This window comes from Mirounga angustirostris, unplaced genomic scaffold (genome assembly GCF_029215605.1).
Source record: "Mirounga angustirostris isolate CCGP_5_RB_7025 unplaced genomic scaffold, mMirAng1.0.hap1 SCAF_16, whole genome shotgun sequence".
Lineage (NCBI taxonomy): Eukaryota > Metazoa > Chordata > Mammalia > Carnivora > Phocidae > Mirounga > Mirounga angustirostris.
The window spans coordinates 19,124,432-19,152,175 of NW_026991724.1; the positions used below are offsets into that span (position 1 = coordinate 19,124,432).

Sequence of the window (27,744 nt, forward strand, 5' to 3'; positions counted from 1 at the left end):
ACGGACAAACAGGCCCTCCAGGCACCCTTGTCGCCATTTGGGATGAGATGCCCCTGCCTAGCCTGGGAACTCATTATCCCTGCAACTCCACCCCTCCGTGCTGCCAGCCAGCTAGGAAGGGGACTCTCTGGAGACCATTTAGGGCGGGCCAGGTGCATTCTTCTCTGCCACCCAGGCCCAGGATGAGGAAAACCCAATCAGATCAGGATCAGGGCTGACTTGGAAATGACCATATGGGAGCGCTGGGCACAGAGTTCCCACATCTCTTCTTCCAGTTCCCATATTGAGATTAAAATGAGAACAACTACAGGAAGCATGGGGAGGAATAAATATATTTAATATATTTAATACTTAGCATCAACTAAAAAGTAATATAAAATTACAAAACTTAAATTTTGTCATGAATAGCGCGTTTCTGATAAGGACCACTTGGATTAAATAGAAGCTTCCGGTAAATAAGGACCCCGTCGGCAATACAGCACACTGCTGTCAGGAGTCCAAACACCTGGAAACAAACACACTTTGTCACTGTGGTGGCCACGGTCTGGAGTTCGGTCACTCACACAGGTTTTAAGTGGTCTACCCACTGGCTTCCTCTCCTGCCAGGGCCGCTTCCACCTAATACTAAAATGGGAAGAGACTTCAGAGATCATTTCATTCTCATTCCCAAGTTTTCCCAATACCTGCCTAGAAAAAGGGCAAAGATAACTTAGGTGAGCAGAAATAATATTGAAGTGGTGTGGGCTCTCAAATACTTGCCTGGATCTCTTGACTTGCTCCCCCCATGTATGATTTAAAGCCCTACAGAAGATACTTAGTTATCAATCAACGTTCCTACCGCAATGTTCAACTGCCTTTCTTACTACAAACTCTACTGGAGGGCCAAAGTTAACAGCAGCTCAAGATTAAACCAAAGCAACAGTAGCTGTGATAAACACTTTAGAGAACTGGAGTGGTAAGATGATCCAAAGTGAACTCTTAAAGGCTGGGGCTACATCCACTTAAAGGGTGGGATTCTAAATAGGTCTCAGGGAAAAAAAAATAAGGTAAAGGGAATAAACTAGAACTTGGTCTTTAGGTACTCTGATGGCTATTTGAGAGCTGGTGCCTGGGCTGGAAAAGAGGGATATCATTCCTTGCATGCTATTTGGTGATTTCCGTCCAATGGCCAGGAAGTCTAGCCTCTTGGCTCTAGAAACCACTCCATTTTCCATCCTGAATCTCAAACTCAGCTTCTTAGGTTCTGACCACACTGAGTACTTCCTACCTATCCTTCCAAGACTCTGGTACTCTGCATGTTGCTGGTTCCTCTACCTGGAACCATCCCCCTCATCTCCCCTTTATTCCTGGCAAGCTGAGTTTCCACTGCCAGAGCGAGGTAGTTGCTTCCTCTTTTCTGTGCCCTGTAGTACTCTGTCAATAGCTTATATACAGCTGTTTACATTTCTCTTCCCTGTATTAGGCTCTAAGCAATCTGAGGTTAGGGTAGACTCACGTTCTAGTCCAGTGCTGTCCAAAAGAAATAGAATGTGAGTCACCAATGTAAGCCACATAGTTTTTTCTAATAGCCACGTTAAAAAGAAAAAAACAAGTGAAATTAATTTTAATAACATACTTTGTTTAACCTAGTATATCCAAAATATAATTTTAATTTGTTATCAATATAATAAAGTTATTATGAAATAATATACATTTTTTGGTAAGTCTTTGAAATCCAGTGTGTATTTTACGTGTATAGCTCATCTCAATCAGACCAGCCACATTTCCAGTGCTCAATAGCCACATGTACTAATGACTACTGCATGGGACAGCACAACTCTATACTTTGTCAGCATCTGCTAAAGTGCACCTTTGTAAACAATGAATCAGTGAATGAATGAGTAAGTGAATAAAAGCACCACTGACTTTTGAACAACATGGGTTTGAACTGCATAGGTCCACTTAACACATGGATTTTTTTCGATAAATTTAGTAGTACAGTACTATAAATGTATTTTCTCCTCCTTATGATTTTCCTAATAACATTTTCTTTTCTCTAGCTTACTTTATCGTAAGATACAGTATATAATACATATGATATAGAAAACATGTGTTAACTGTTTATGTTTTTGGTGCTTCTTGTCAATAGTAGGCTACTAGTAGTTAAGTTTTTGGGAAGTCAGAGTTTAAAAAGTTTCAGCTGTGTGGGGAGTTGATGTTGTTCAAGGGTCAACTGTAAATCCTATGCCTTGTCCCTCTTTCTCCATAGTAGAGGGATAAGATTATTATTTTTTTGTTTATAAGTTTAAAAAAAATATTTATTTTGAGGGGGAGGGGTAGAGGGAGAGCGAGAGACTCCTCAAGCAGACTCCCTGCTGAGTGCAGAGCCTGACATAAGGCTTCATCCCAGGACCCTGAGATCATTACATGAGCCGAAACCAAGAGTCGGATGCTTAACTGACTGAGCCACCCAGGAGTCCCGGGATAAGATTATCTTTAAAGATAACTGGGGGAAACTGCTGTTACAGCACTATCTTATTTCTAGAATAATTCTCATCCCCCATGAAGTTGCTTGGGGCTTAGTAAGGAGATGAAAAACCATGGATTGTGACATACATGACTGTCTGAGAATGGTTAGTTCTCCTAAGTGGCCCATACTATGGAAAGACGAGGAAGTAGGAGGGAGATTTATTTAAGATCTTTCTGATTCACATCTCTAGGTCAGAATCTAGAAAAGCCAGGGCACCTGGGTGGCTCAGTTGGTTAAGCGACTGCCTTCGGCTCAGGTCATGATCCTGGAGTCCCATGATCGAGTCCCGCATGGGGCTCCCTGCTCAGCAGGGAGTCTGCTTCTCCCTCTGACCCTCCCCCCCTCATGCTCTCTCTATCTCATTGTCTCTCTCAAATAAATAAATAAAATCTTAAAAAAAAAAAAAGAATCTAGAAAAGCCAAATGATTTTGAACCTCCTGTAAGAAATCTCAGAAGAGAATCAGATGGAACTAAAATTCAATTATTTGACTCTTGTTTATTTTGGCTTGCCTTCCAGGATAAATTCTGATTGAACTGGCTTGCTTCCCTTCAAGCAATGTTCAAAACAAATCTTTTACTTATAAGGTTTCCTACAACCTTATCACGAGACATCTTGTATTATCTTCTATCTGAAGAAAGCTCTGGACAAAGAATAACTGAGTTCAGAGCAATCTGTCTCACTTTAACAAGTGGTATGTATCCTTTTCTTTAAAAGGGAGAGCTATGAAACTCATCCATGGTCTTTTGCTTGACATCAGGCATCTCGGAGCTAAGTTTAACAGATTCCAGTAGTTTTTCTCAGTCTAGTCTCGCTCTACATGTTGATGTGGAACATAGAGGAACTATTCTTTGGTTAACTTCTGTTTTAGGGTGAAATCATATTCCTTCAGATTACTCAGGACATGTACTCACACAAAAGAATATTAAGCCACTAGGGACCATACACTGGCCTAGGAAACCCAGGGATGAATACAGGGTAGATTTCTGTTCTTATAATCTGTTTTTCAGGTAAATGTGAATACTAATGAAACCTAAAGCAAGAAATCAGAAAGACCTCCACTTACCCCTCCAAGGACTATAAATGTTGTGGTTTCTGGTAACAGTGCTAACACGGACACGATTATCATGAACACTGCTGCTACCATTGAGTTGATAATATCCTAAAACACAGAATAGGAAGGTCAGCTTTACATGAAGACTGCCGGAAAACGAATCAGCTGCTTAGAGATTTTGAAAGTTCCATCTTATTAAACAAATCTAGTTTTTGTTTTTTTTTGAAATCCAACTGCCACAGTAAAATGACACCTGTATTGTATTTGGTCTACAGTGATGCCTAGTGTGTCTCTTAACCTATGATATACTAATCGTTTAATTACTTAGACATTTCTTTCTTATTTAAATATAGCTGGAGGGAGAACACATCTGGTTGGGGGAATGGATGATGTATTGTGTGGAAGGTTTATGATAGAATGGTACACTGGAAAGTCAGAATGCTAAGAGAAAATGTGGAGTAGTTTACACTGTAAATCAAACAGCTTTATAATGTTACTAAAATGCAATTAATAAAAAAGCTGCACACACTTGGCAGACAATGGTAATTTTCAGGAAAAAACTTTCCTACATCTGCATGCAATGGCTGACTGATTATACTATTATTTCAGATGATGTAGCTCATTCATTTAATAATTTCTTTTTTTTTTTTAAAGATTTTATTTATTTATTTGAGAGAGAGAGAATGAGAGACAGAGAGCATGAGAGGGAGGAGGGTCAGAGGGAGAAGCAGACTCTCTGCCGAGCAGGGAGCCTGATGCGGGACTCGATCCCGGGACTCCAGGATCATGACCTGAGCCGAAGGCAGTCGCTTAACCAACTGAGCCACCCAGGCGCCCCTCATTTAATAATTTCTAGGAACAAAACATTTGCCTCCTGAACAATGGCTTTAGGGGGTGCAACTTATATTATGAATGGATGTATAGTGTGAGAAAGGTAAATCATCTTTATTCTGGAATGGTTTATATCCGTTTACAAATATCTGTAGGCCGGAAGGTATTGTTAACAGAAATATCAGACTTCAAACTCCTGGTTAACTTAAAAATGTGGTTATTAAAAAGAAAATAGGGGCACATAAGTGGCTCAGTCGGTTGAGCGTTCAACTCTTGATTTCAGCTCAGGTCATGATCTCAGAGTCCTGAGATTGAGCCCCAAGTTGGTGGCTCTGTGCTCAGCTCAGAGTCAGCTTCAGATTCTCTCCCTCTGCCTTCTCCCTCCTCCCCCCCCACCATTCATACACTCTCAGTCTCTCAAAAATAAAAAAATAAAAAATAAAAATAGGAAGAGGTTCAATGGGGACAGGCAAGATTAGATTCATGTAGAAAGAAAAAAAGCTCATTTGCGAGAAATATTGAGACTGTCCTAGGTTAATGTTCCTCTGTGTTGGATATTTTGCTCTGTTTCAAGGCAAGCCACACCTCTGCTTTGGACAGTCCTGCCTCCTGTGATTAATTCAGGTAAGTGTGTATGAATGGCTTTAGGTAAAAGTGGTGTTCTAGGAAGTGCAGACTACAGGAGAGAAAAGGATGCACCTGTCCTGAAATATCAGTGACCCTTAATGGTCATTTAAAATATCGTTTTTTGGGTGCCTGGGTGGCTCAGTTGGTTAGGCAACTGCCTTCGGCTCAGGTCATGATCCTGGAGTCCCGGGATCGAGTCCCGCATCGGGCTCCCTGCTCAGCGGGGAGTCTGCTTCTCCCTCTGACCCTCCCCCCTCTCATGTGCTCTCTCTCTCATTCTCTCTCTCAAATAAATAAATAAAATCTTTAAAAAAAAAATAAATAAATAAATAATTTTCTGGGTCATAGCATGTGCATAGTAAAAGTCATAACAGCATCATAAAAGTCTGTTCAGGCAGATAGAAGTGGAATTGAAGTCCATAGAGACCAGCCATATACTCTGTGGCAACTTCAGTCTACAAAGCCAAAGGACAGCTGGAAACTAGGCTCTCTGAAATTCTCTTCACTAATTCATTACCTCATTCGTTCTATGAAAATGTATTGAGGGGCGCCTGGGTGGCTCAGTCAGCTGCGCATCTGACTTCGGCTCAGGTCATGATCTCTGGGTCCTAGGATGGAGTCCTGCATCGGGCTCCCTGCTCGGCAGGGAGTCTGCCTCTCTCTCTGACCCTCCTCCTCTCATGCTCTCTGTCTCTCATTCTCTCTCTCTCAAATAAATAAATAAAATCTTAAAAAAAAAAAAATAAAAAAACCCCAAAACATCGTTTTTATAATGAAAACCAAACATCAATATACCATGGAGTAGAATGTTAATTACAAACAAAACAAAACAAAACAAAAAAAAAAGGAGATTTCAAGAAATTTTGTGCCTGTACTTGGATACCACTGCAGAGCCCTGCGTTGGCTCACTGTGCTTTCTGTCACTGGAACACTTGAGGGGAACAGTCACAGAAGGCCTGCACCACAGACAGTCACTGCAGCTTTGGGACCGTGATGAACATAATACGTCTGAATGTGGATGACCACGCCCTTTCCTCATCAGTGAAGACAGTGGCCATGAGGCAGAAGTTACCTTTCCCCACTGACACATTAATTGAAATCCTCAGCCATCTTTGTATGCTTCATTTTTTTTTATTTTTTTTATTTTTTTTTAAAGATTTTATTTATTTATTTGAGACAGAGAGAATGAGATACAGAGAGCATGAGAGGGAGGAGGGTCAGAGGGAGAAGCAGACTCCCTGCCGAGCAGGGAGCCTGATGCGGGACTCGATCCCGGGACTCCAGGATCATGACCTGAGCCGAAGGCAGTCGCTTAACCAACTGAGCCACCCAGGCGCCCTGCTTCACTTTTTTTTTTTTTTTAAAGATTTTATTTATTTATTCATGAGAGACAGAGAGAGAGGAAGAGGCAGAGGGAGAAGCAGGCTCACAAGGAGCAGGAAGCCCGATGCGGGACTCGATCCCAGGACCCTGGGATCGTGACCTGAGCTGAAGGCAGACGCTTAACCGTCTCAGCCACCCAGGCGCCCGTATGCTTCACTTCTGTTACAGTCGAAGAGCCCCAGGCAGCTTCTCCAGGGCTGTGCTCCGACTCCCATTCCCATGCACCACTCTGCAGGAACCTTATTCTCTTCATGACCTTTCTTTGTCCCTGGCAGCTTTCCTCAACTCTTTGGCCCCTCTAATTATAGTTGTCGCTCTTGCCCTGCTCAGTCTAACCATTCCTTCAGCTTTCCGGTCACCTGCCCACTCGAGGCACACCGCTCTGGTAAAGGGGGCCTCTAGTAACACAGCCTGTGAATATATATTTTTTCCAGGGCTTATTTTCCTCTCTTTACATGTGACAGTATTCACCACTCCTTTTTGAGGTGTTTTCCTCTCTTACCTTCTGTGACACGGGTCTCCCTTGCATCCTCTCCTGCCTTTCTCTGGCTCCTCCTCCTTTTCACCCCATATGTTGGCGTTTCCCAGTTTTACCTTCAGTTTGCTCTCCACTCTCTCCGTGCCATTTAGGCCAGTCCCAGAGCTCATCTACCATCACAAGGTGATGATTTCCACAGCTGCAGCTTTAACTTCTCACTCTCCTGAGCTTCAGACCTGTTCTGAACATTTCTATCTGAATATTCCATAAGCAACTAAAACCCAGTATTTCTCAACTGAACTTACTGCATTCCTCTCCCTGACCCTTCCTTAAACCTATTCTTCTTTCTGTACTTCCTATCTCATTATCATCTCAAGATATTTAAATGGCAGGTATTCTTAATTCTTATTTACCTAGTCCTATCAATTCTACCCATTCACCCCTTTCTCTCTAGTTACTGTTATGACCATAGTTCAGGCCTTTATAATTTTCATGCCTGGATTACAGAAACAAAGTTTTAAGTGGTCTCTGAGACCTACCTCTAGTTTTGTTCCTCTTTAAGCCATTATTATACAGTTTCCTAAACTGTAAGCTGCTAATGTCACTCTCCTACTTAAAAACCCCTAAAAGCTTCCCATGCAGTTGGTTTAAAATGCATGGCATATAAAGCCTTGCATGCTCTGACCTCCTACTGCCTCCCAAGCCTCCACTCTTGCCCCCCCACCCCAACCCAGTGCCTCCACACTCTCCTGGGTATGCATCTATCCCAACATCTATTACACTGAATTGCTCATCTGTCTTGCTTCCTGGCTATATTGAAAATTTCACAGGTATATGGTTTGTGTTTTATCAAAGAACCCATTACGGAAGCTAGGATTAGCAGACACTGAACACTTGAATAAATGATTCCATTAGATCAAGAACAGAGAGGAATCTGGGTTTCATAATGGAATAATCCCGTAGTTGACCATATAGCACCATTTCTCAGAGATTACAATATCAGCAAAGTTTGATCCTCAGAGATTTGGAGACTAAATTTCAGTCTACACATAGACCACCCTCTCTCCCAGTGTATTCTGTTAAGCTTAGGGCTCCAAGTTTATTATGGCAACATGTAATAAGCTCCAGAAAATTATACTAAAATGTGTTAGTTTTATTAACCTTGGAAAGCAGAATGTGAAGAGCAACTATATAAATTTTTGAGTCAAGAGGATATAGACCTCATGTCTTTGAAGAAGACCCTGGAATAATTTAGCTTAGCCCTTTCTGCTACTAAATGACATTATCTACTCTGAGGGCCAACTGTCTAAGCCATTGTGATCTCTTTTCCTAGACTTCCCTCCAGTCAGGTCCAGCTCTAAAAGTGTGATCAAGTAGGAGTCTGGAGAGTTGCTATGTAGATCCTATTTCCCAGCTTTCTCCTTTTGGGACTTTTTCAGCTTCCGATTGGCTTGAAATGTGCATCATTGGCCTTCAAAGGTGGTTCTAGAGGGTACCACTTGAAGGCATGCTTAAAGCTCCACAGTCCTCTCTCCTTAATGGGGGTTATCAGCTTCGATATCAGCACTTTGGAACCCAGGAGGATGAAAGGAGCGCAGCCGAGGAAGATTTAAGTGCAGCTACCATTCCAGCCAAAAGTGGGAAGGGCCGCAGGGGGTGTTAGGAGGGAGACCTACAGAGACAGGATACCGGAGATAAAATTTGGAAGAGGAGAGAGAGGTAAAGCCACTCAATTTTTCCTAGAACTGGAGAACAGTCCAGGCTGAAGGGACACGTTCACCTTAACTAGCATCTTCAACTTGCCTATTTTGACAGTTTCCAGAATCATTTAGGCACTTCACTGGGCAGTTATTCTCAATGCTATAAGTATGTCAGGTGAAGTTCATATGCTACTAAATAAGGTTGTACCGGATGAGTTATTTAGCATTAATGATTACAGACATTCTTAAGTAAGGTAACATTGTGCTTTATTCAGCCTCCCAGATTATTTCGGTTTTCCATTTAGTGATCAGGATGTGCAAGATGTGGATACTTGTGTCTCTGCTTCCATCTCTTTCCCCAGTTTTGAGGTCATATCAACATGTACTTAAAAGGGAGGTACAGATTAAGAATGCTCTATAATTTTCTTAGCCATGATCTTGAATTTATATTTCTTTAGAAGATCAACATTTAAGGAATTCTTCTAATAGAAGGGTCAGTCCCATGTACTGGTAGATGGGGGCTCAGAGGAGAATTTATGCTCTGTGGTTGCTAAGGGACAATACAGAATACAGTAGCAGTGGGTAGAGTTCCTCCTTCCTAAGCCTATCAGACATTTCTTAAAGGCTTAAGAAAACTAAAGAATAGCTTATTAAAATGTCTCACTATGACAGGAAAAAAGTAGTTAATTTTAACAATAAAACTGAACACTTACAAGCAAAGGCCAAAATAAAAAGTCTATTAATCGATCAAGTCTCAGTATATATAAAATTATGAAAAAGAAAATAACAGTGACTTCAAATCCAGTGATGACAATGTATGGTTCAGGGGCTTGTGCAATGATAAAAAAGGTCATGGATGTCACATTTAGCGCCTATAAGGATAAAAAAAAAAAACATGATTTATTCAACGATTACTGAATGCAAGTTTAAGCTGTAAAAATCATTTCTAAAGTAACTAAATAAATGGGTTTAGGCCATATATACACACACCTAAAGGAGGAATTACTACAATGTATGGATGTTGCCTTCTCTTTGTGTTTTAGGGAACTAGGTGTCCCTCTCTGTTATTCCACTTGTACACCTAATACCGTCTCTTCCCATATCTGTTCCCTTAGTATTTTCCCACTATATACCTTCTTTTCTGTCTCAGACCTTCAATCTCTCCTCACTGGCTCCTTTCCACATCATACTGTAAACATATCCAAGTTGTCTTCTCTTAAAACACACACACACACCCCTTCCATTCATCCTGCTCCCCAAGAAATTCCTGTTTTCTATTTCTCCCTATAATTCTTTTAAAAAACATCTGTATACTGACTGCTATAATTCTTTATCATCTGCTCATCAGGCCTTAACTCTTAGCAATGTGGAATCTACTGTCAAACTTAAACTTAGAATGTTGCCATGAAAAATACTGGAGAAAAGTTTAAAATAAATTGTTAGAGAAAAACAATTCTCTGAAGAACCCTATGTGGGAACAAAGGAAAAAAAAAAACTCCCAACAATTCTGATGCTTCACTTTTTACATATTTTCTCTAACCTAAATAGAATGCAATCAGAATTGATGAATATTTTAAGTAAAAAAAACCCCGAAAAGATAATTAATCTAATCCAATCTCCTCATTTACAAATGAAGATATAAAACACAGAAATGTTAAGTGACCTAAAGGAAAAATAAGCTGATGGGTCCCAGTGAGTCTGTCAACATCATGTTTTTAGGAGCTGTCATGTTATAGCTCTATCCAAAATCTCTATGTTATTGGAAAATGGTTTTGTCAAGAGTTTTCCCTGGCTAGACTCTTCTGATCAGTCTGTCAGCTAGTAGCATTTACACACTCTTTTTAACTTTAAATCTATATGGGCTACTTATTCATAATTCTTTCAATTACTTTCTTAGTATAAAAATACCCTACCTTTAAACTTCTAAATTGATCAGTTTGATTATTTAGCAAATATAACCATTCTATAAGCCATTCTTTATAATTAATATAATTACAATTAGCAACATTTCACCTCAAACCACTTCGTTTACTCTATTGAACCACAGTCTTGAGTTCATAGGTTATGAAATCTAGGGTCACTTTTTCAGTCCCCATCTTCTGTAAACTTTCTGCACCATGGAATTTGACACTGGTGATTAATCCATTTTCTTAAAAGTTCCTATGATTTCAGTCACATTGGATTCTCCCCCAATCCATTATTTACAACTCTTCTATCATTACTCTTAGCCTTTGTCTCCAATTCTCTTTTAAATATCCCCCTAATATCTCAGACATTTCTTCACCACTCTGTGGAAACTGCTTTTGCTCAGATTATCGATGATTTCAGAATTACTAAATTTAATGAACATTTTTTAGTTTTTATCCTATTGGACTCCCATGGCTTAATTGCCATTGGCGATCTTTTCCCTATTTTTCTACTCCTTTGGCTTGCATGTCACTTTTCCTAGTTCTTATACAACTCTGTAGCTATCCTCCCTTGGTGGGCTTCTCTCCTTTTACCCATCCTTTTAAAATGCTGGTATTCCTTTAGATTCTGTTCACAACCCAATCGACGAAAGTGGGTTCCTATCACAGATCAATCCTCAACATCTCAAACATAAATAGCCATTTGCAATCTCTATCTGAATACCTATAGGAATCTCAAATTCACCATATCCAAAACTGAACTCATCTAGCCTGTTCCTCCTGTATGCACTATCTTAATTAGTGATACACCATCTATCTTATCACCCACCCGAGAAACCTATTATCAGTGCTCCTAATACTCCCCACAAATGATCGATCATCAGGTCCTGCTGATTTAATGCTAACCATCTTGGGAACTCACTCCCTCCTCTTCGTCCCTACAGCTACTGCCCTTCAGTATCTTCCCTGAACTACCTCGACAAAGGTATTACAGTATAATTTCTAAAACGCAAATGCACTTCTCAGCGGCTCCCTGTGATCTTTAGAATAGAGCCTACCTCTCATCATGGTATTCAGCCTTCCATCATTCAGCTCCTGTCTTCTTTTCTAGCAGAATTTCTTCACAGTTTATGCACAGGATAATTCCAATGTTTAATTCTCAAATTGAACTTCTGGTCCTCCTCCTACATTTGCTTTACCCACAGGCTTTCAGTGGATGGCAACTCCATCCTTCCAGTGCTTAGGCCAAAGACTTTGGAGTTATCTTGACTCCTCTCTTTTTCTTACACCACATCCGGTTCATCAGCAAATCATGTTGGGGCTACTTTCAAAATATATCCCAAATATGACCATTTCTTGTAGCCTACCCTGCCAACACCCTGGTCTGAGCCACTATCCTCCTTGCCCAAATTACCATAGCTCTAACTGGTCTCTTGGTTCTACCCTTGCCCTTGCAGCAATCCCCTCCTGTCCCTCTGACCAATCTATTGTCAACATAGCAGCTGGTCTATTTTTTTTTTTAAATGTTAATCAGATCATATACAACCTTACTCAAAACCTTCCTCATCTATCACTGTGTCCCCAGTCACTCCACTCCTGTCATACTGGTTTCCTTGCTTTTTCTTGAACCCTTCAGGTACATTCCTGTCATAGGGCCATTGTAATGTATGTTCCTTTTTAAAACACTTTTCCTCCAGATATTCTCATAGCTAACTCCCTAGCCTCACTCAACTCTTTGCTCAGCTGTCATCTCAACAAGGCCTAACCTGACCACTCTATTACTGGAATCTGCAACCTTCCTCCCCTTACACTGCTTTCCCTGGCTTTACTTGTCTCTTGTTCCATAGCACTTACAACTTTTTACAATACTGCATCATTTATTTATTGTGTTTACTGTCTGTCTCCCCTGCCCTCCCACCCCAATATGTAAACTCCATGAGGGCCAGGATCTTTGCTTTGTTCACTGATATGTCCCAAGAGGCTAGAACAGTGCCTGGAACATGGTAGGCTTTCAATAAGTATTTGTTGCATGAAAAAAATAAGGCAACGCTCATCTTGTTAAAACTTGCTGCATAAATCATGCTGTTTTTTTGCCTCCATGTCTTTGCTCAGGTGGCTACCCCTCAGACCCCACTCTATGTTCCTCTAGGAAGTTTCCTGATACCTCTCTTTCTCTTGTCCTTGGTTAAATGTGAGACTCTTTGGCCTATCCCCATCTTACCACATATTATAGCTATCTGCTCATAGGTCTGTCTCTGACTAGACTGAAGAACTCCATGAGTCAGGGACTTTGTCTTGCTTGTTCTTGTTGTTCCAGGGCCTAAGTCAGATCTTAGAATACAACTAAATACTCTAAATGTTTGTTGAGAGAATTGATATGTCTGAAACTAAACATTTCTCACAAGATCTTGTTCCTCCTCCAGTGTTCTTCCAGAGCTTTCAGTACTGGGCATAAAACTCCAGACTCTTAGGTCACTTCTTCCCTGATTATTTACTCCTAACCCAAAGTAATCTTCCTGTCCTTTGAACTCCAGAGTAGTTTCCTAAACCTCTCTTACGCACTCTGACTTGTATTACATTACAGTCATTTCTCAGAATCACAGACTTTTGGTGTGAGAGGGACCTTGTATGCAGTTTGTTCTATGCACTCACCTGAGTCTGAATCTCTTTTACAGCATCCTCCCTAGGTGCTCATCTACACCTGTTACCTCTGCTGTTTGGGAATGTACTGCCTTCCCAAGTGATGTGGCCACTTAATTTGGGGAACCTTCCCAATAGAAAGTTCTTCCTCATATTAAGTGGAATTGTTTCCCTGTAGCTTTTAACTACTTCCATCTCCTCCCCTATAGGTCACCTCCTTAAAATTTAAAAATTATGTTTTCCTTCTCCTCCCACCTCCCCCCCTTTTTTTTTTGTTCCTTCAACATAGTCTCCTGTGACAGTCCCCACTTCTCTAACTAGCCAGGGCACCTTCCTCCAAATGATGGCTCATTCTCTCCAGACCTCTGTTCCGAACTACCTGCAGCGCGCCCGGCACGCCTGACGCCCCGAAGCCGGCAGCCCGGCTGTCCTGTACGGGGTACAGGCGCAGCTGACTGGCCTGCTAACCTGGGTACCTGGTGTGCAGGTCCAAGTGGGGGCCACTCGTGCAGACATGCTTACTTGGCTTTATGAATGTGTCTGTGAACCCCTGAAGGGCAGGGCAGTGCCTTCTTTCTCTCCTTCTGCCCCCGGGGTGCACAGTGAACCGCCGTGCCTCTGGGGAGGCCTAAGCTGAAAGAGAAGGTAGGGGATTCCTCTTTATACTTGAGAGCCATCTCCCGCTGCCCCTGAGCACGCCCCGATACCGCCCCCACCCGGTGGCCCGGCCTCACCAGCCGCAGCATCTTCACGTGGCCTTTTACGCTGAAGCAGAAGGGGCGATGCTTCGGCTTCAGGGTCGACATCATGCCTGCAGACTCAGCAGCAGCAGCACTACTTCTCTCCCTCACCCCTTCTCCTCGCCTCACAGCTCCGCCAGGCCTCGTGCGGAGATAGCAACCGCCACCGCCGCGCGCCGCCCGTCTGGGATTCCCGCCCTCGCGCGCTCATGCGCAGGCCACTGCGGCCCGCGCTCGTGCGCATGCGCTTCGCCGGGGCCGGCCGCTTGTCGCTCTCGCTCTCCGGGCTCCTGGGGTTCGCCTGCTTTATTTCTGCGGACCTGGCGGGGGGCACGCCGCCCCGCCCCTCCAGGCACCAAAGACAACTGCTCTCCAGCTCTCCGTAGGGGCTTTCCTGTCATGGAGCGCTTCTGGAGGGGGTTGCAGGGAGGGGTTGGGGGTGTTCAGGAATGGCTGCAGGGCTACCCCGTACTATGAGCATCTCAAATACCAACTCCTTAGAGAGGATTTCCCTTGGACACCCCCTCTAGAGCAGCCACCATCACCTTCTCTTCACGTATCACTAGCTGATAGATCTTAAAAAGATAAATTGCACAAAAGCAGGGACCTGCCTTTGTCTGCTTCTCTCCCTGCAGGGTTCCCAGGGTCTGGCACATAGTAGATGTATAGTATGTGCAGTCTGAATCAACGGCCTGGGCCGCATACCCTGCCCCTGCCCCCAGGGGATCACAGTCTGATCCAACAGCCTCATCCCAAATCAGAAAAACGTTGAACTTAATCCTGAAGTTTATGGAGGGCGTGTTTGTGGCAGGTAATACAGAAAGCACCAGATGGGGTTGTGGCTTTCTGATAGCAAATCTAGAGACTGAGTGAACCCTCTTGCCAATGACTTCCTCTTTTCTGTCCTAGAGGTGACTGCTAGCATCCTGCACTCCTGGCAGAGGTAGGAAACCCCTCCACCCAAGCCCTGGAATGGGCATGCCCACACAGTTCTAAGTGCAGCAGCTTAGGTTTCAGGGCCTGGGCCTGCTGAATTACATATACCCGTCTACCTCACACCTGGGCTGAATTTTTGCTACCTGACTATGGATGAGATTTACAGGCTTCCTTCCCACCCCCAGTTGTCTGTTCAGTTGGAATATTAGTTGTGCCTTTGTTAAAAGATAAACTGAGGTATATTAAACATTTTAAGAGTTTGAGCAAAAATTGATTTGATTTGGGCAGCATCCAATCTAGCAGATACGGCTCTCCAAGGAGCCGTACAAAATGAAAAACTTTCATAGGCAAAAGGAAGCAGGAACAAGGAAATTACACTGGCAAAGAAGCTGGGTGTTTGTGGCAAGGTTGCTTTGCTTTAGGGGGTGGCAGGAGCCTATCAAGCAGATTTTACTTAACTATTGTTGATCAGGCTATTCCTGATGGACTGGCCTGTTTGCATTTCTGGGAGAGCCAAAACAATTAAGTCTTGGTTTGGTGGGGTGGGGCTCAAATAAGCAACTCCATTTGGGGCCCTTATCTGTGTTTTTTTTCTGTGTGTTTTTTGTTTTGTTTTGTTTTTGTTGTTGTTTTAACACTTTCTTGAGGCATCTAGTACATTTACAGTCTAGACCCGGAAATGTCAAAGTTCAGAGGAAAGAGTGCAGGCTGTGAGGCAAGATAGATGACTTGAATTCCAGCTTCACCTCTTAATGAATGCTTCTGATCATTTTAAACAAGTTACCTAAATTTCGGAGGATTCGCTCATAATCAGCTAGGATTATGGGAGTGACAATATCTACTTGCAGCATTGTTGGGAAGAATAAATGACACCCTAAGTGTGTGCCAGGTGCCTGGTTAGAACACGTGCTCACTTAAGTAATCTCCAATAATTAATTAACCAACCAGTTGCGGGTATTGTTGGCCATCCATCCCCCAAGCTTTGCCAAGTCGGGGGTTCATTCCGCCAGCGTCCCGTTAGCGGGAAGATTGCCTGGCTGCAACCGGCTCAGCCCGGGCCTTGAATTGCTTACCCTCTCGGGAGAGACGCTGAAATGCGACAGGGTCTCTTTAAGAGAGCGGCCCCAGCAGGCGCCCCGGCGGCCGGCGCGGGGTTGGAGGCGGTGCGCTGAGCTCGCGCCGACGTGCGTAGGAAGGAAGCCGGGCCGTCGGATCCGCCCGCCGGGTTATGCTGCTGCGACCGCTGCGGAGCTGGGCCGCCCGGGCGCTGCGGCGCGAGGGGCCTGGGAGCCCCGGCCCGGGCCGAGGGACGCGGGGGGTGCAGCGCCCGGCCTGGCCTCGCGGTAACGCGTCTTTCTGTTGCATCTCTGGCGGCCGGCGCCTGGCGCTCGGCGGCCGCCGGTCTCACTCCCCGCCCTCCGGCCTGAACCCGAAACTACTCCTAGGCGCCGGGATTGTGTCCCGGCGACTGCGGGGCCGTGGAGGGGCAAGGGCGGTCATTGTCAGCTGCCCCGGACGCCGGCGGGCCGCGAGCGGGTGGGGCCGTGCGGATCCTTCGAGAGAGAGAAAGACCCTCCCGCCCCCCGCGAGCGGGGGCTGCTCCCGTCCGGGTCCCGCTCTAAGTCCGATTCTCATGGCCTTGGGGGAGACGGAGGCCCCGGAACAGCAGTTAACCAGTCCCCAACGGGTGGTGGGTGCTTTAGTCTCGGAGCCTTCCTGCTCCCACTGGGAGTGGAGACTTCCCATGTCAGAAGCCGTAATAGCTAAGTTACAGCGTTCTTTGGCCGCGAGCTGTTGGGTGGCTCCTCAGAACCACCTTTGTGGTGGGTGGGCCGAGGGTGTCAGCCCTGGGCCGAAACCCATGCCCGCCTACCACTCTGCCATGGGGTCCCAGTGGAGGCTGCCCAGTGTTTTAACTTGCTGGATCCATACGTGAGGGTCATAAATATGAAATGTGTGGAAAATGGAAAGTGTGATATACTAAGGGGGTGGGGGGAGCTGAGCACAGTTGGGGCCCAGAGGTGCCACCCCGACCCAGGCAGCAGCTGCGCACTGTCACATGGAGGTAGACAGCCGTGGTGGGTCTGCCTCCATCCACCCGTGGAGGGACTCCGATGTCCCTGGAAGATATTTTTAGGCCAGGGAGTAAGCATAAACACTACTGTTTTTGTGGTGGCTGCCAAAATTACGACAAAGAAGAGTGAATTTCTTAAAACTGACTTTAAAAATTGATTTCATTTCTTTTGTAGATAAAGACAGAGAAAATGAAAAAGAGAAAAAATCAGTGGTAAGTCCCTCTTTTTATGCGCACTCCCCAGTGTGGGATTATATATATATATATGTGTGTGTGTGTGTGTGTTTCACATTTCATATTTATGACCCTCACATATGGATCCAGCAAGTTAAAACACTGGGCAGCCTCCATATATATATATACATATATATAAAGTGGGAGGATTATATATAGAGAGGGGAGAAGAGCTGAGGGGAGTGAGGGAATACGTGCACATAGTAAAAAACAAAAATATAAGAGGATCTTCGGGGATGAGGAAGTCTGTCTCCACCGCTGGGCCTCAGACCCCCTTCCCAGAGGCCACCTGTTACCAGGTTCTGGTATGTCCTTATCAAGAGTCTACACGGCTAGGAGCACACATGTATTCAAAGCCTTTAGGTCGATTTAGACTGTCAGCTTGATGAACGATTACAGAAGGATTTGAAAAATGCTCCTCTGTGTGGGAAAGGTTGGTTTCACCTTGGGTTAGTGGGTGGCAGCCTGGCTGTGAGGGAAGGTCTGCTGACTGCCTCCTCTGCCCTCCAGTGCTGACACTAGTGGGTGCGTGGGGGTATTTGAGAGAATCCATGGGGGTCCACAGACATGGGTTCCACCAGAGTAGCGACTTGGAGATGTCAGCCGTGGGGTGGGACTGGGGCTGGTGGGAGGTTGAAGGCCAAAGAGGGCCAAACTGGACATGTTCATGGAGATGTGGGAGCCCTTAGCCGGCCGTAGTGGGGAGCACCATCAATCCAGAGGCTCAGTTCCTTGAGGGAGCTAGAAGTCGGTAGTTTCTGTGGCTCAGGGGAGTGGTTTGGCGGGCGGTGGCAGGAATACCTTGGCTGGGGTCTGCAGAGGGCAGAAAGGTGGGCAAGCCCCCTGGGATATTCAGGGTGCTAGAGAGGGCCTGGGAAGGAATAAAGTCACATGGAGAGGATTGGCGATTGTAACACTTGAGCTTTAAGAAAGTGTGTTGGAAATGAGAGGTGTGGTGGGCGCTGACGATAGGCACTGCAGAAGGAAAAGGGGTATTATGTTGAGCTGGTTGGGAATTGATGCATTATTGTGCTGTTAATTATCGAGCTAGCACTGATGGGAGCCGGGCCTATCCTGGGTGCTTTTAGGCACACGGTAGGTCTGTTAGAAGTGGTATGGAGCGTGCATTTAGGCCCAGGGCTATTCTTAAGCATTCAAATCCTCTGAGTTCCTGGGGACCAAACAGCCCCTGTCATTAATGAGTCCCTGGTCTGATAGGGGAGACGGCAATAAATAGGACCGTGGTGGACCCAGAACAGCAGTGATTCTGGGGCCTGTGAGTAGGGGGCAGGGCCTGCAGAGGACAGTGCCTGAGGGGAGCCTTGGGGAGCTTTGAAGCCTCCTGGGAGATCAAGGGAAAGGCAAGGCAGGAGTGTTGGAGCAGAGGGAGCTACAAATATGAGTCATAGAAGGAAGGGAGCCTGCAGGCCCGAGGCTCGGGCTGGTCCCCAGAGAGCTGGTGAGGAGGGACGGGAGACAGGTCCCAACACCCGGAGCCACTGAAAGACTTGACTGGATGTGATCTGGTTTGCCTCTCGGGAAGAGATGGTGGTGGTGAACCACAGGTGGGGTTGAGGGGCACTGCTGGGCCAGACTGGAAGGCACAGAGGCCACTGGGGAGGCTGCTCCAGCCACGTGGGGTAGAGGCCTTAACTGGGGGCCAGGGGGCCAGGCCAGGTTCTGCAGGTGAGTGGGAAGCAGGGCCTGGAGGAGTTGCTGAGTTGCTGGGTGAGGGCTGGAGACACCCAGGGGGTTGAGGGTAGATGGTGCAGCATTTCCTGAGGACTGGAACAGGAAGAGGAGCTGTATGTTGGGGTTGGGAGGTGACGAATTGAGGTACCCAGGGGACGTCACATGGGACAGGATAGTTAGGGAATGTCTGCGCTGAGTTGCAACCAGGAAGTCAGTCACCACCACAGAATAGGAACAGGAACTTCTGGAAGAAGGTCTCATCTAAACAATATCTCCTGCAGTGAACGGGAAAGAAGCAAAGTCTATGCAGACGGTTGAGCTCTTCTTCATTTTCTAGGAAGCGAAAAAGTTGTTTCCTTTAAAGAGCAGCAATAAAACATCAAATTCATTAGGGCCCTGATGGGATCTGCCTTTTGTGCCTCCATTAGGTTCATTTTGTGGTTTTACGTTCTGAAGGAGTGAGCTGGTGGGCACCTGGAATCGGAGGGGGGCCTGGCCTCTGTTGGAAGTGTGATTGTCTGGTCTTCTGGATACCCCTTAGGATCAAGGCAGGAGGGAACCTTCGCAGCTGACTGGCAGAGTTTATAGTGGGGGGAGCAAGGTGAGATGGCCCACTGTGACCCTGTGTTTTATATGGGGTGTGAGTGAGGCTTCCCTGGGGTCATGAAAAGAGTCTGCCAGACCTACGTGTGATTCCATCTCTTTCCTTGGCCAGGCTCGGTGCCTTGGGCAAGTCATCTACATGGCCCACGTTTCTGTGGGTGCCTCCAGTCTGGGTTTAAAGGTCACTGTGCCCTCATGGTTGTGAGCCTGCTCTCCCAGTGCGGTTAGTGTGAGCAGAGTGTGGATTCAAACTGTCCTCTCTGCTTTATTCCCTCCTACAAGCCTCATTTTTCTCTTCTTTGAAAGTGTTGGGACCCACTACTTAGCTGGCAAGGTTGAATGTGGTCCTGGTATACGTTACCCATCTTATGGCCTGGCCTGCAGCAAGGTGTTCCACTAAGTCCTCTCCTGTCTAAATACTTTCCAGTCCATGTTTTTCTGTGTAAAGTAGTGAGTGAGGTACTACGGAACGTACACATGCTTCCCAGCCCCGAAGCCCTAGGCTCTGGTTAAGGAGGTAGGACACTTGGGCCTAAAATCTAATAGTCTGAGGGGTGGAGCTAGGGAAGGGCAGAGTTGGGTGGGCAGTGGCAAGCTGTGTGTGGTCTAGGAGACGACATAAGGGAGGGTCTGTCCTGGAGGGCCTGTCCTGGAGGGCAGTGGCTCAGTGGCCATCAGTGGTGGGCCTGGAGCTGAGCATTGTTGTTACTGCTCACGGTGGGACCTTGGAAATTTCCTGTGGTGGGAATTTTATGTGCACATTGAAGTCTTGGACTGAATTGTTTATGCTGTTCACCTGAGCCCTTCCCTAGAAATTCTTCCTTGGGATACTCCCCTAGCTGCTTGATTTTTGGTTCTCATGGGCATTTGTCTTTTGTTAGATCTGTGTTGAGGGCAACATTGCAAGCGGGAAGACGACGTGCCTGGAGTTCTTCTCCAACACAACAGGCATTGAGGTACGGCCTCCACACGGGGTTCGAGGGGGTGTCAAAGCTCGATGGAGTGACTTACAGAGGGTGTAGACCAGCCGTATCCCATAGAAATAAAATGCGAGCTACATATATAGTGTGAAATTTCTAACAGTTTTGCTCAAAAACAAACCAAAAAGGATACTTAATTTGACATAGTATATTCTAAATGTTATCATGTCAACATGTAATCAGTATAAAAATCATCCATGAGCTGTTTTGCATTCTGTTTTTCATACCAAGTCTTTGAAATCTGGAATGTAGTTTATACTTACGGTATATCTCAATTTGGACTAGTCACATTTGAAGTTTGTAAGAGCTACATGTGACTCATGGCCACTGTGTTAGACCGTGCAGGTATAGACTTCCCTGAGGTCTGGTTTAGAGGGCTCTACAGACATGTTGAGAGTGGCTGAAATATTACAGTGTTACATCTGAGATACTTGTGTCTAAGCTGGGGGATGTTACCATGGGTAGCCAGTTAACATAATCTCTAGTTTATTTACAGCCCAGTCACTCAGAATAACCTCGCAGATATTTGAGAAGTGCCTCTGCACTAAGACCCTGACTCTTCTTCCTGGAATAGTTTCGTGGTGTAATTTTTTCTGTTTCTGTCTCTTTTTTGTTACTCTAGATCCTACAGTTTTCAAATGTTTAGAAGTATTTTCTTTCCTTCTTTCCCTTCCTGCTTTTTACTTCTATTAAACATATATATGGTTTGAGGGGCGCCTGGGTGGTTCAGTCGGTTAAGCATCCAACTCTTGATTTTGGCTCAGGTCCTGATCTCAGGGCCCTGGGATCGAGCCCCAAGTGGCTCCTTGCTTAGCACGGAGTCTGCTTGTCCCTCTCTCTCTGCTTCTCCTCTCTCTTTCAATCTCTCTCTCTCAAATAAATAAAATCTTTAAAAAGGATATACACATGGTTTGATTAAAAGAATAAATGTTCTGTAGCCCTAGTCTCGCTTGTGCAGAAAAGAGTTCGTAGGCCCAAGCTGCTGTCTTCAGAGTGGCTTGTGTGCAAGGTCAGCCCTTGGCTGGCGTGTGGGAACTTAGATTTTAGGAGAGTTCCACCATTTCCTAACTGATAGAGATGGCTCTCTGTGCCTGAACTGTTTGTGCAAACAATATGGTTTCTTTTGGACGCCTGCTTTCTTTCTGGGAGTCTGGCATTTTTTTATGTGGTGGCCAGAGACTGCCTACATGGCTGAACTCTGACAAAAACCCTGAACTGCTGCGCTCAGGCCACCTTCCCCGGTAGACGCCACCTCCCGTGTTGTCACAGCTTGCTGCTGGGGGAGTTCAGTGCTTCCGGTGTGACTCCCCTGGAAGAGGCCCCTTGGAACCTTGTGCCTGGTCTCCCCGCAGACTTTGCTCTGTGCACCCCCTTTTTTTTGCCGATTTTGTTTTGTATCCTCTCCCTGTAACAGATCTTAGCTGTGAATATCCCTCTAGGCTGTGTCCTGTGCGTCCTTCTGGTGAGTCATCACACCTGGGGAGGCGGGGGACTTAGGGACTCCTGATATGCCTGTCCTGAGTGGTGGCACTCTATAGGGCACTTTAGGGGCACTTATGTTCTCTGAGACCTGAGAACATAAGTGCCCCTAAAGTGCCCTATAGAGTGCCACCTAAGTGGCACATAAGTGCCCCTAAATCACAACGAGAGTCAGCACCTAGGAGGGTAATACTGTATGCCAGGCAGTATGTTGAGGATTCCTTCTGTTGTCTAATTGATTTTGCCCTTATGAGAGTCGTCTCTGTGAGGTAGGTACAATTATTACCTCGGTGGCAGAGCAGGAAATGGGCTTAGTGAGGGAAATGAATGGCCAGGGTCCGCTGCTGCTATGGGGTGGAGCCAGACCCCAGACCCGGCTGGCTGGCCCCGGGGGACCACACCCTTGTTTGGTTCTTCTGTAATACGGAGAGCTTTGTCGGCTTTCCGAAGAGCTCACTTAGCCTTTGGATCTCAGCTCAGCGCTCTTTGACCTCCCCAGCTAGGTTACCCTTCTTGGTGTAGATTCTTCTGGTCCCTCTGTAACCTTGTTTTATACTACTTCTCAGGGCTTAAAAATACGTGATTTCTGTGATGATCTGATTAAGGTCTGCTTCTCTCAGTGAGTTTTTTGTTTTTAGATTTCTTTATTTTAGAGAGAGTTGGAGAGAGCATGTGTGGGCACGTGAGTAGGGGGAGGGGCAGAAGGAGAGAGAGAGAGAGCGCGCGCACGCATCTTGAGTAGACTCCCTGCTGAGCACGCAGCCCCTTGTGGGGCTCAATTCCAGGACCCTGGGATCGTGACCTGAGCCGAAACCAAGAGTCGGACGCTCAACTGACTGAGCCACCCAGGCGCCCCAAGTTTAAAGTTTCATAAAAGCAGGGACCGAGGTGGTTTGGCTCTTCCTGAGCATGGCGGCTGGCACAGTGAGTTCTCATTAAGTGTTGCCTGATCGTGCCTCAGCTGGGCGCAGGTCAAGGCTGCCTGTGCCCAGCCTCTCGTGGCCTGGGCGGGGCAACACATGCTACTTGGGACAGGAATAGAGTGCTGAAGACCCAGAAAGAAAGGGCATTTGGGAGGGGCAGGGAATGATTCACAGAGGAAGGGATATTTGAGCTGGAGTTTGAAGGATGTGTAGGAGTTTTCCATGCCATGGAAGTTGATGTGAAATGAGGTGACATGAACATACTGGGCAGAAGGAACAGTATGAGCAAAGGCACAGAGGTGTGGAAGGTGGGGGGAGGTTACTTTTCATGGGTCACACGCATTGCTTTCCTTTGGTCTTCTGTGACCTATAGACCCTCTCACATGCACTTTCAGGTCCCCAGATGGATCCAGGTACTCTCAAAATCTTGGCCCCAAGAGCCCCATTTAAATCCTTTCCAGCACATACCTGTACCCCAGAGAGGCTCTGGCACAGTTTAGGAAGTGAACTAATGCAACGTAACTCTTAGCTGTCAGCATGCCCAATGCAGAGACCAGGGGGAGCCAATTGCTGGGGTCATGGGAGAGCCCCCAAGTGGGGAAGCTGGCTGGAAGTGCCTCAGGTAGCTTCCCTCTTGCCTTTTCTCCTCCCGTCTGCTCAGCCCCACATGGGGACAGTCAGGGCTGGGATGGCACACAGGGAGGAGAGATGGAGAGAACTGCCTTGCCCTCAGGGAGCTCCCGAGGCAGCCGGAAATGTGGCATGTGTGCAGTCTTGCATGCAGGGATGGACACCGTTCTGAGGTCACTGTGGGAAAGCCATGTCTGGGTGGAGTTGTGGCTTCTCAGAGAGGGTTGCCCAGCTCTTTTGGTCCACTCTGGGGACCGGCATCCTGAGGGCAGACATCTGATGTTTTCTTTTCTTGCAGGTGTTACAGGAGCCAGTGTCCAAGTGGAGAAATGTCCGCGGTCATAATCCTCTGGTGGGTGTGTCGTCTCCTGCATGCATAGCCAACTTCCGCCTAAGTGCGGGGACTGGTGGTGCTGCTCTTCCCTGGGCAGGGGGAGAAGAGGGAGGGGACGCGTGGAAAACGGCAGCATATTCATGTTCTGAGGTCAAGGGTCTCTGAGGCGGGCGCTGGAATTTCATTCGTTAGCACCAAGAGAAAAAAACAAAAGCAAAAATGTGGAAAAGAGCAGAATTTAAGATTATTAGTAAGAGGAATATGGAACACGGACTGTTTTATATGTACAGGCAAGAGAAAATGATGGGCATGGGGCTGCTCTTTTGGATAAGATAGTTGGGGAAGGCATTTCTGCTCAGGTGACATTGGAGCACAGACTTCAACATAGGGAGGGAGTGAGCAGTGCAGGGAACGGAGCAAGAATGTTGTTAGAAGGCACAGCGAATGAAAGGCCCTGAGGTGGGGTCATGCTTGGGTGTTTGGGGGAACACTCAGGAGGCTCCTGTGGTTGGAAGCACATTGAGTCAGAGGAAGGATGGTAGGAGACAAGAGAAGATGCAAGTCATTTTCTAGGGCCCTGTGGGCCCTGGTACGGGCTTTGGATTTCACTCTGGCTGCAACGGGAAGCCACTGGAAGGTTCTGAGTAGAGGAGCAACAAGAGCTGATGGAGGTTTCTCAGGCGCATGTTGACTGCTAGGTGGAGAAATGACTGCAGGGAGCTCCCCAACACTTGTTAAGTGACCAAGTGAGTGTTCCCTGGGGACTTTATATAGGCTCCTGTCACAGCTGTTACTTGGTTGTCCTGTCACTGCCCCAGTGCCTGTTCACTCTGTCCTCAGGGCCCCGTGACCATGTTGGGTTCATTCCTGGCCCCACCACAGCCCCTGGTGGGTTTCACGAGAACCCATCAGTGACTGAAGAGACCAGAGTCCTATCGCTAGAGCTCTTTGAGGTAAAATGCTGCGTTCTCCCTTGTGCAGGGTCTGATGTACCACGATGCCTGTCGATGGGGCCTCACGCTGCAGACGTACGTGCAGCTCACCATGCTGGACCACCACACTCGTCCTCAGGTATGTTTCAGATGCTCGGCTTCAGCCTTCTGAAAGTGTTCTTCACGTGGGGGCTATGTGATTGCCAGGAAGGGAAACCTCACAAGGAAGCTGCTTGGGACCTTGAGCGCTGCTCAGCATTCTCTGTGTCTGGGACCAAGGTTTCCTGTTCCTGCAGCTCTCCCAGGTCCAGCCTCCAGCGCCCCCACCCAGCAACCTCAGCTAGCCACAGAGTTGCTAGGCAGGCCACAGTGAGCCCGAGTCTTCACGACCTGACTACTTCTGGGCTCAACGTTACTTACGTCAGTTCTTCTCCGAGTGTGCCTGGACCTGGAGCAGCAGGGAACTTGTTAGAAATGCACATTTTCGGGCCCCATCTCGGACCTGCTGAACCAGAAATTCTGGAGATGAGGCCCAGCAGGCTGTGTTTTATCACGCTCTCCAGGTGATTTTAAGGCATGCTTTGTTTTGTTTGCATGTTTGAGAACCACTGATCTAACCTTCACAAGATCTGGCTCTTGGTTCAAATTCTTGGGAGAAAGAATTGGACTGGCTTGGCTTGGGTCCTGTGCCTAGCCCTGGGCCAGTCAGGTGTTGAGACAGATCACAGGGCACAAACATGCTGCTTAGACCCCTTCCATCAGGCCTATGAACAGGGGCAGAGTCTCTTACAAAACAGGCTGGCTAAGAAGAGCCTGATTGGCCTGATTGTGGTTCAAAATTGAAAGCACAACCCAAAAGGCCAGCTTTGGATGCTCTCCATGAAGGAGATGGGAGATCCCTACAGCCGGTGATGTGCCACAGCCACTCCGCTGGATGGTTTGATCCAGGGCTGGGCGGTTGTGACGATAGCTATCATTCTACAAATCTGCATCTTTTAAAAATGGAAAGATAGAGGGTGCCTGGGTGGCTCAGTTGGTTAAGCGACTGCCTTCGGCTCAGGTCATGATCCTGGAGTCCTGGGATCGAGTCCTGCATCGGGCTCCCTGCTCAGCGGGGAGTCTGCTTCTCCCTCTGACCCTCCTCCCTCTCATGCTCTCTGTCTCTCATTCTCTCTCTCAAATAAATAAATAAAATTAAAAAAAAAAAGAAAAGAAAAGAAAAAAAAATGGAAAGACAGGAGCAGAACCATATGCATTTCTGTCTCCCCAAGTATCTGTCTAAATGATACAGGTCAGAGCATCCGAGGTTGGCACTTTCCCCCTTTGCCCATCCTGCTTCCCCTGAGCAGGCACTGGATTGCAAATCTAAATTGCATCTAATAGATCTGAATATGAGGGGACATACATGTGTTTCTGTGTTTAGAGAAACATACCATGAAGGACGCAGAGAGAGAGAGATGGACAGACAAGGAAAGAGGAGCGGAAGGAGAGATGGATGAGTGGGGGGCTAGCAACAGATGGGCAGCAGAGAGTCCTAAGTAAGGAGAGGATGGAAAAAATGGAAAGGAAGATGGACGGACAGATAAACGCAAGGAGAGAGAGTCAGGAAATTCCTGGGTTATGGCTTTGAAGGTGCCCGTGATTTGCCGGTCCAGGTGCCATGGGTGCTGTGGGCCAGCCTGAGAGAGAGCAGGGTGTGCCTGGTTGGGCAGAGTCCTTCCCAGTTTCCAAAGGGCTGCAGTGGTCCCCAGCTGGCCCTGTGAGGAGGCACCAAGGTCTCACATCTTTGCGATGTTCCAGAGAGCCAGGCCTTAGTCGCTGAGGGCAGAGTTCCCAAATGTCAGCCGCACCCCAGCCCTCTCAGGGCTCTGTCTCCGGCATACAGATCCCTGTGCTTAAGCAAGTGCACACTGCTTACCTCCATGATTACCACACTTTTCACTTGACAACACTCTGCTGGACAGCAATTGGCAGTTTTTCTAGCCCTTCCCCAAATCGATAATCCAGTTGAGCCTCACCTCTCCTCCGAAAGAGGCTGCTGCTGACGAGCAGCAGCCCCTGCATCGCTGCACTGCCACTGAGCTTCGGGATGTGGGGAGGGGCCCGGACTGAGGGCAGAGCGCAGCTGAGCCCCATGTCGGACCCCCACTGTTGCTCTGGTGCCTGCCTCCCTCTCCCACAGCTTTTCTGTTCTTGTGTTAGGTGTAGACCGCAGGCAGGGGGAGCCACAGACGTCTTTCAAGCCTTCCTGACCCGAGTCAGTGAATCCCTTTGTTTTCTTTTAGACATCTCCCGTGCGGTTGATGGAGCGGTCGATTCACAGCGCAAGATATATTTTTGTAGAAAACCTATATAGAAGGTACCGTGGTTTGCACACTTGCTAATTTATGAAACCATTCATTTTGTAGAAATGAAATCGGAACTTGTTTATTCGTGTGATGGCTGTTGAGTTCCTGCTCTCTTGTATCTGTTAGCCCCTGGCCACAGTAACCCTCTGTAACAACCAGCCAGATACCCTCAGCGGCAGTTTTCCCGCAGCGACTGCTCAGGTGTCAAGGGTGGTGGGCCAGGTGGCTCTGCTGACCTTGGGGGCCGGGCTCCGTGGTATGTCTGGAGGTTGGCTGGTCTAGGATGGCTCCAGCAGGGCTGACCGCGGTGACTCATCTCTCTCTTCTTGCCTCTCCTCCTCCCCTGGGACCAGCAGGCTAGCCTGGACACTTCTCATGGTGACGACAGAGAGCAGAGGCACCAGCAGGAACGCATGAGCACTGTTCAGGCCTCAGCTTCACATTTGCTAACATCCCATTGGCCGACCCCAGGTTGAGAGGTTGGGAGGGCCCCTGTGGGTCACGTGGCAACGTGGGAGGATGTGGGGCCGGGTGAAGACCCAGAGACACAGAGCATTCAGTCTAGAACATCTTGCGCAGTGTTTGTTATAATTTCACTCCAGACTGTCTTCTGCCTTCATGCGAGTGGACTCTGTCATGTAGGCACAGTTAGGGGACTCCTGGTGGCGCACCGTGCTGAGGCCTCAGAGGCTTGGGACCCTCCCGATGTCT

The 27,744-nt window shown here is 46.9% G+C and overlaps 2 protein-coding genes across 8 annotated transcripts in view; one reads left to right on the plus strand and one right to left on the minus strand.

The window, feature by feature from the left end:
* TK2 (thymidine kinase 2) overlaps window positions 1-27,744 on the plus strand; it is an 87,280-nt gene that overhangs the window by 40,859 nt on the left and 18,677 nt on the right. For 2 of the 7 annotated variants that reach the window (XM_045890994.3, XM_064580679.1), the window contains exons 1-6: window positions 15,981-16,147; window positions 17,054-17,091; window positions 20,289-20,363; window positions 23,718-23,771; window positions 24,735-24,824; window positions 26,971-27,044. In XM_045890994.3, the coding sequence (XP_045746950.1) occupies window positions 16,033-16,147; window positions 17,054-17,091; window positions 20,289-20,363; window positions 23,718-23,771; window positions 24,735-24,824; window positions 26,971-27,044 (446 nt within the window). In that variant the 5' untranslated portion in view covers window positions 15,981-16,032. Of the gene's footprint in view, window positions 1-15,980; window positions 16,148-17,053; window positions 17,092-20,288; window positions 20,364-23,717; window positions 23,772-24,734; window positions 24,825-26,970; window positions 27,045-27,744 lie in introns of those variants that run through there. The other 5 variants (XR_006793507.3, XM_045890993.3, XM_064580680.1 and 2 more) reach the window with 5 other exon arrangements.
* On the minus strand, window positions 325-14,009 carry CKLF (chemokine like factor). Its single transcript, XM_045890989.2, has 4 exons — window positions 13,863-14,009; window positions 9,295-9,453; window positions 3,575-3,670; window positions 325-505 (listed from the first exon to the last, which is right to left on the minus strand). The coding sequence occupies exons 1-4, from the start codon at window positions 13,935-13,937 to the stop codon at window positions 389-391; spliced, it is 447 nt and encodes a 148-aa protein (XP_045746945.1). The 5' UTR covers window positions 13,938-14,009; the 3' UTR covers window positions 325-388.

Excerpts from the sequence above, each read along its gene's own strand:
- CKLF (XM_045890989.2), bottom strand. The coding sequence starts at position 13,937 with ATGATGTCGACCCTGAAGCCGAAGCATCGCCCCTTCTGCTTCAGCGTA. Across the intron at positions 9,454-13,862 it reads ACGTGAAGATGCTGCGGCTG|GCGCTAAATGTGACATCCAT; the intron begins GTGAGGCCGGGC and ends TTATCCTTATAG. Across the intron at positions 506-3,574 it reads CATTTATAGTCCTTGGAGGG|GTGTTTGGACTCCTGACAGC; the intron begins GTAAGTGGAGGT and ends GTTTGTTTCCAG.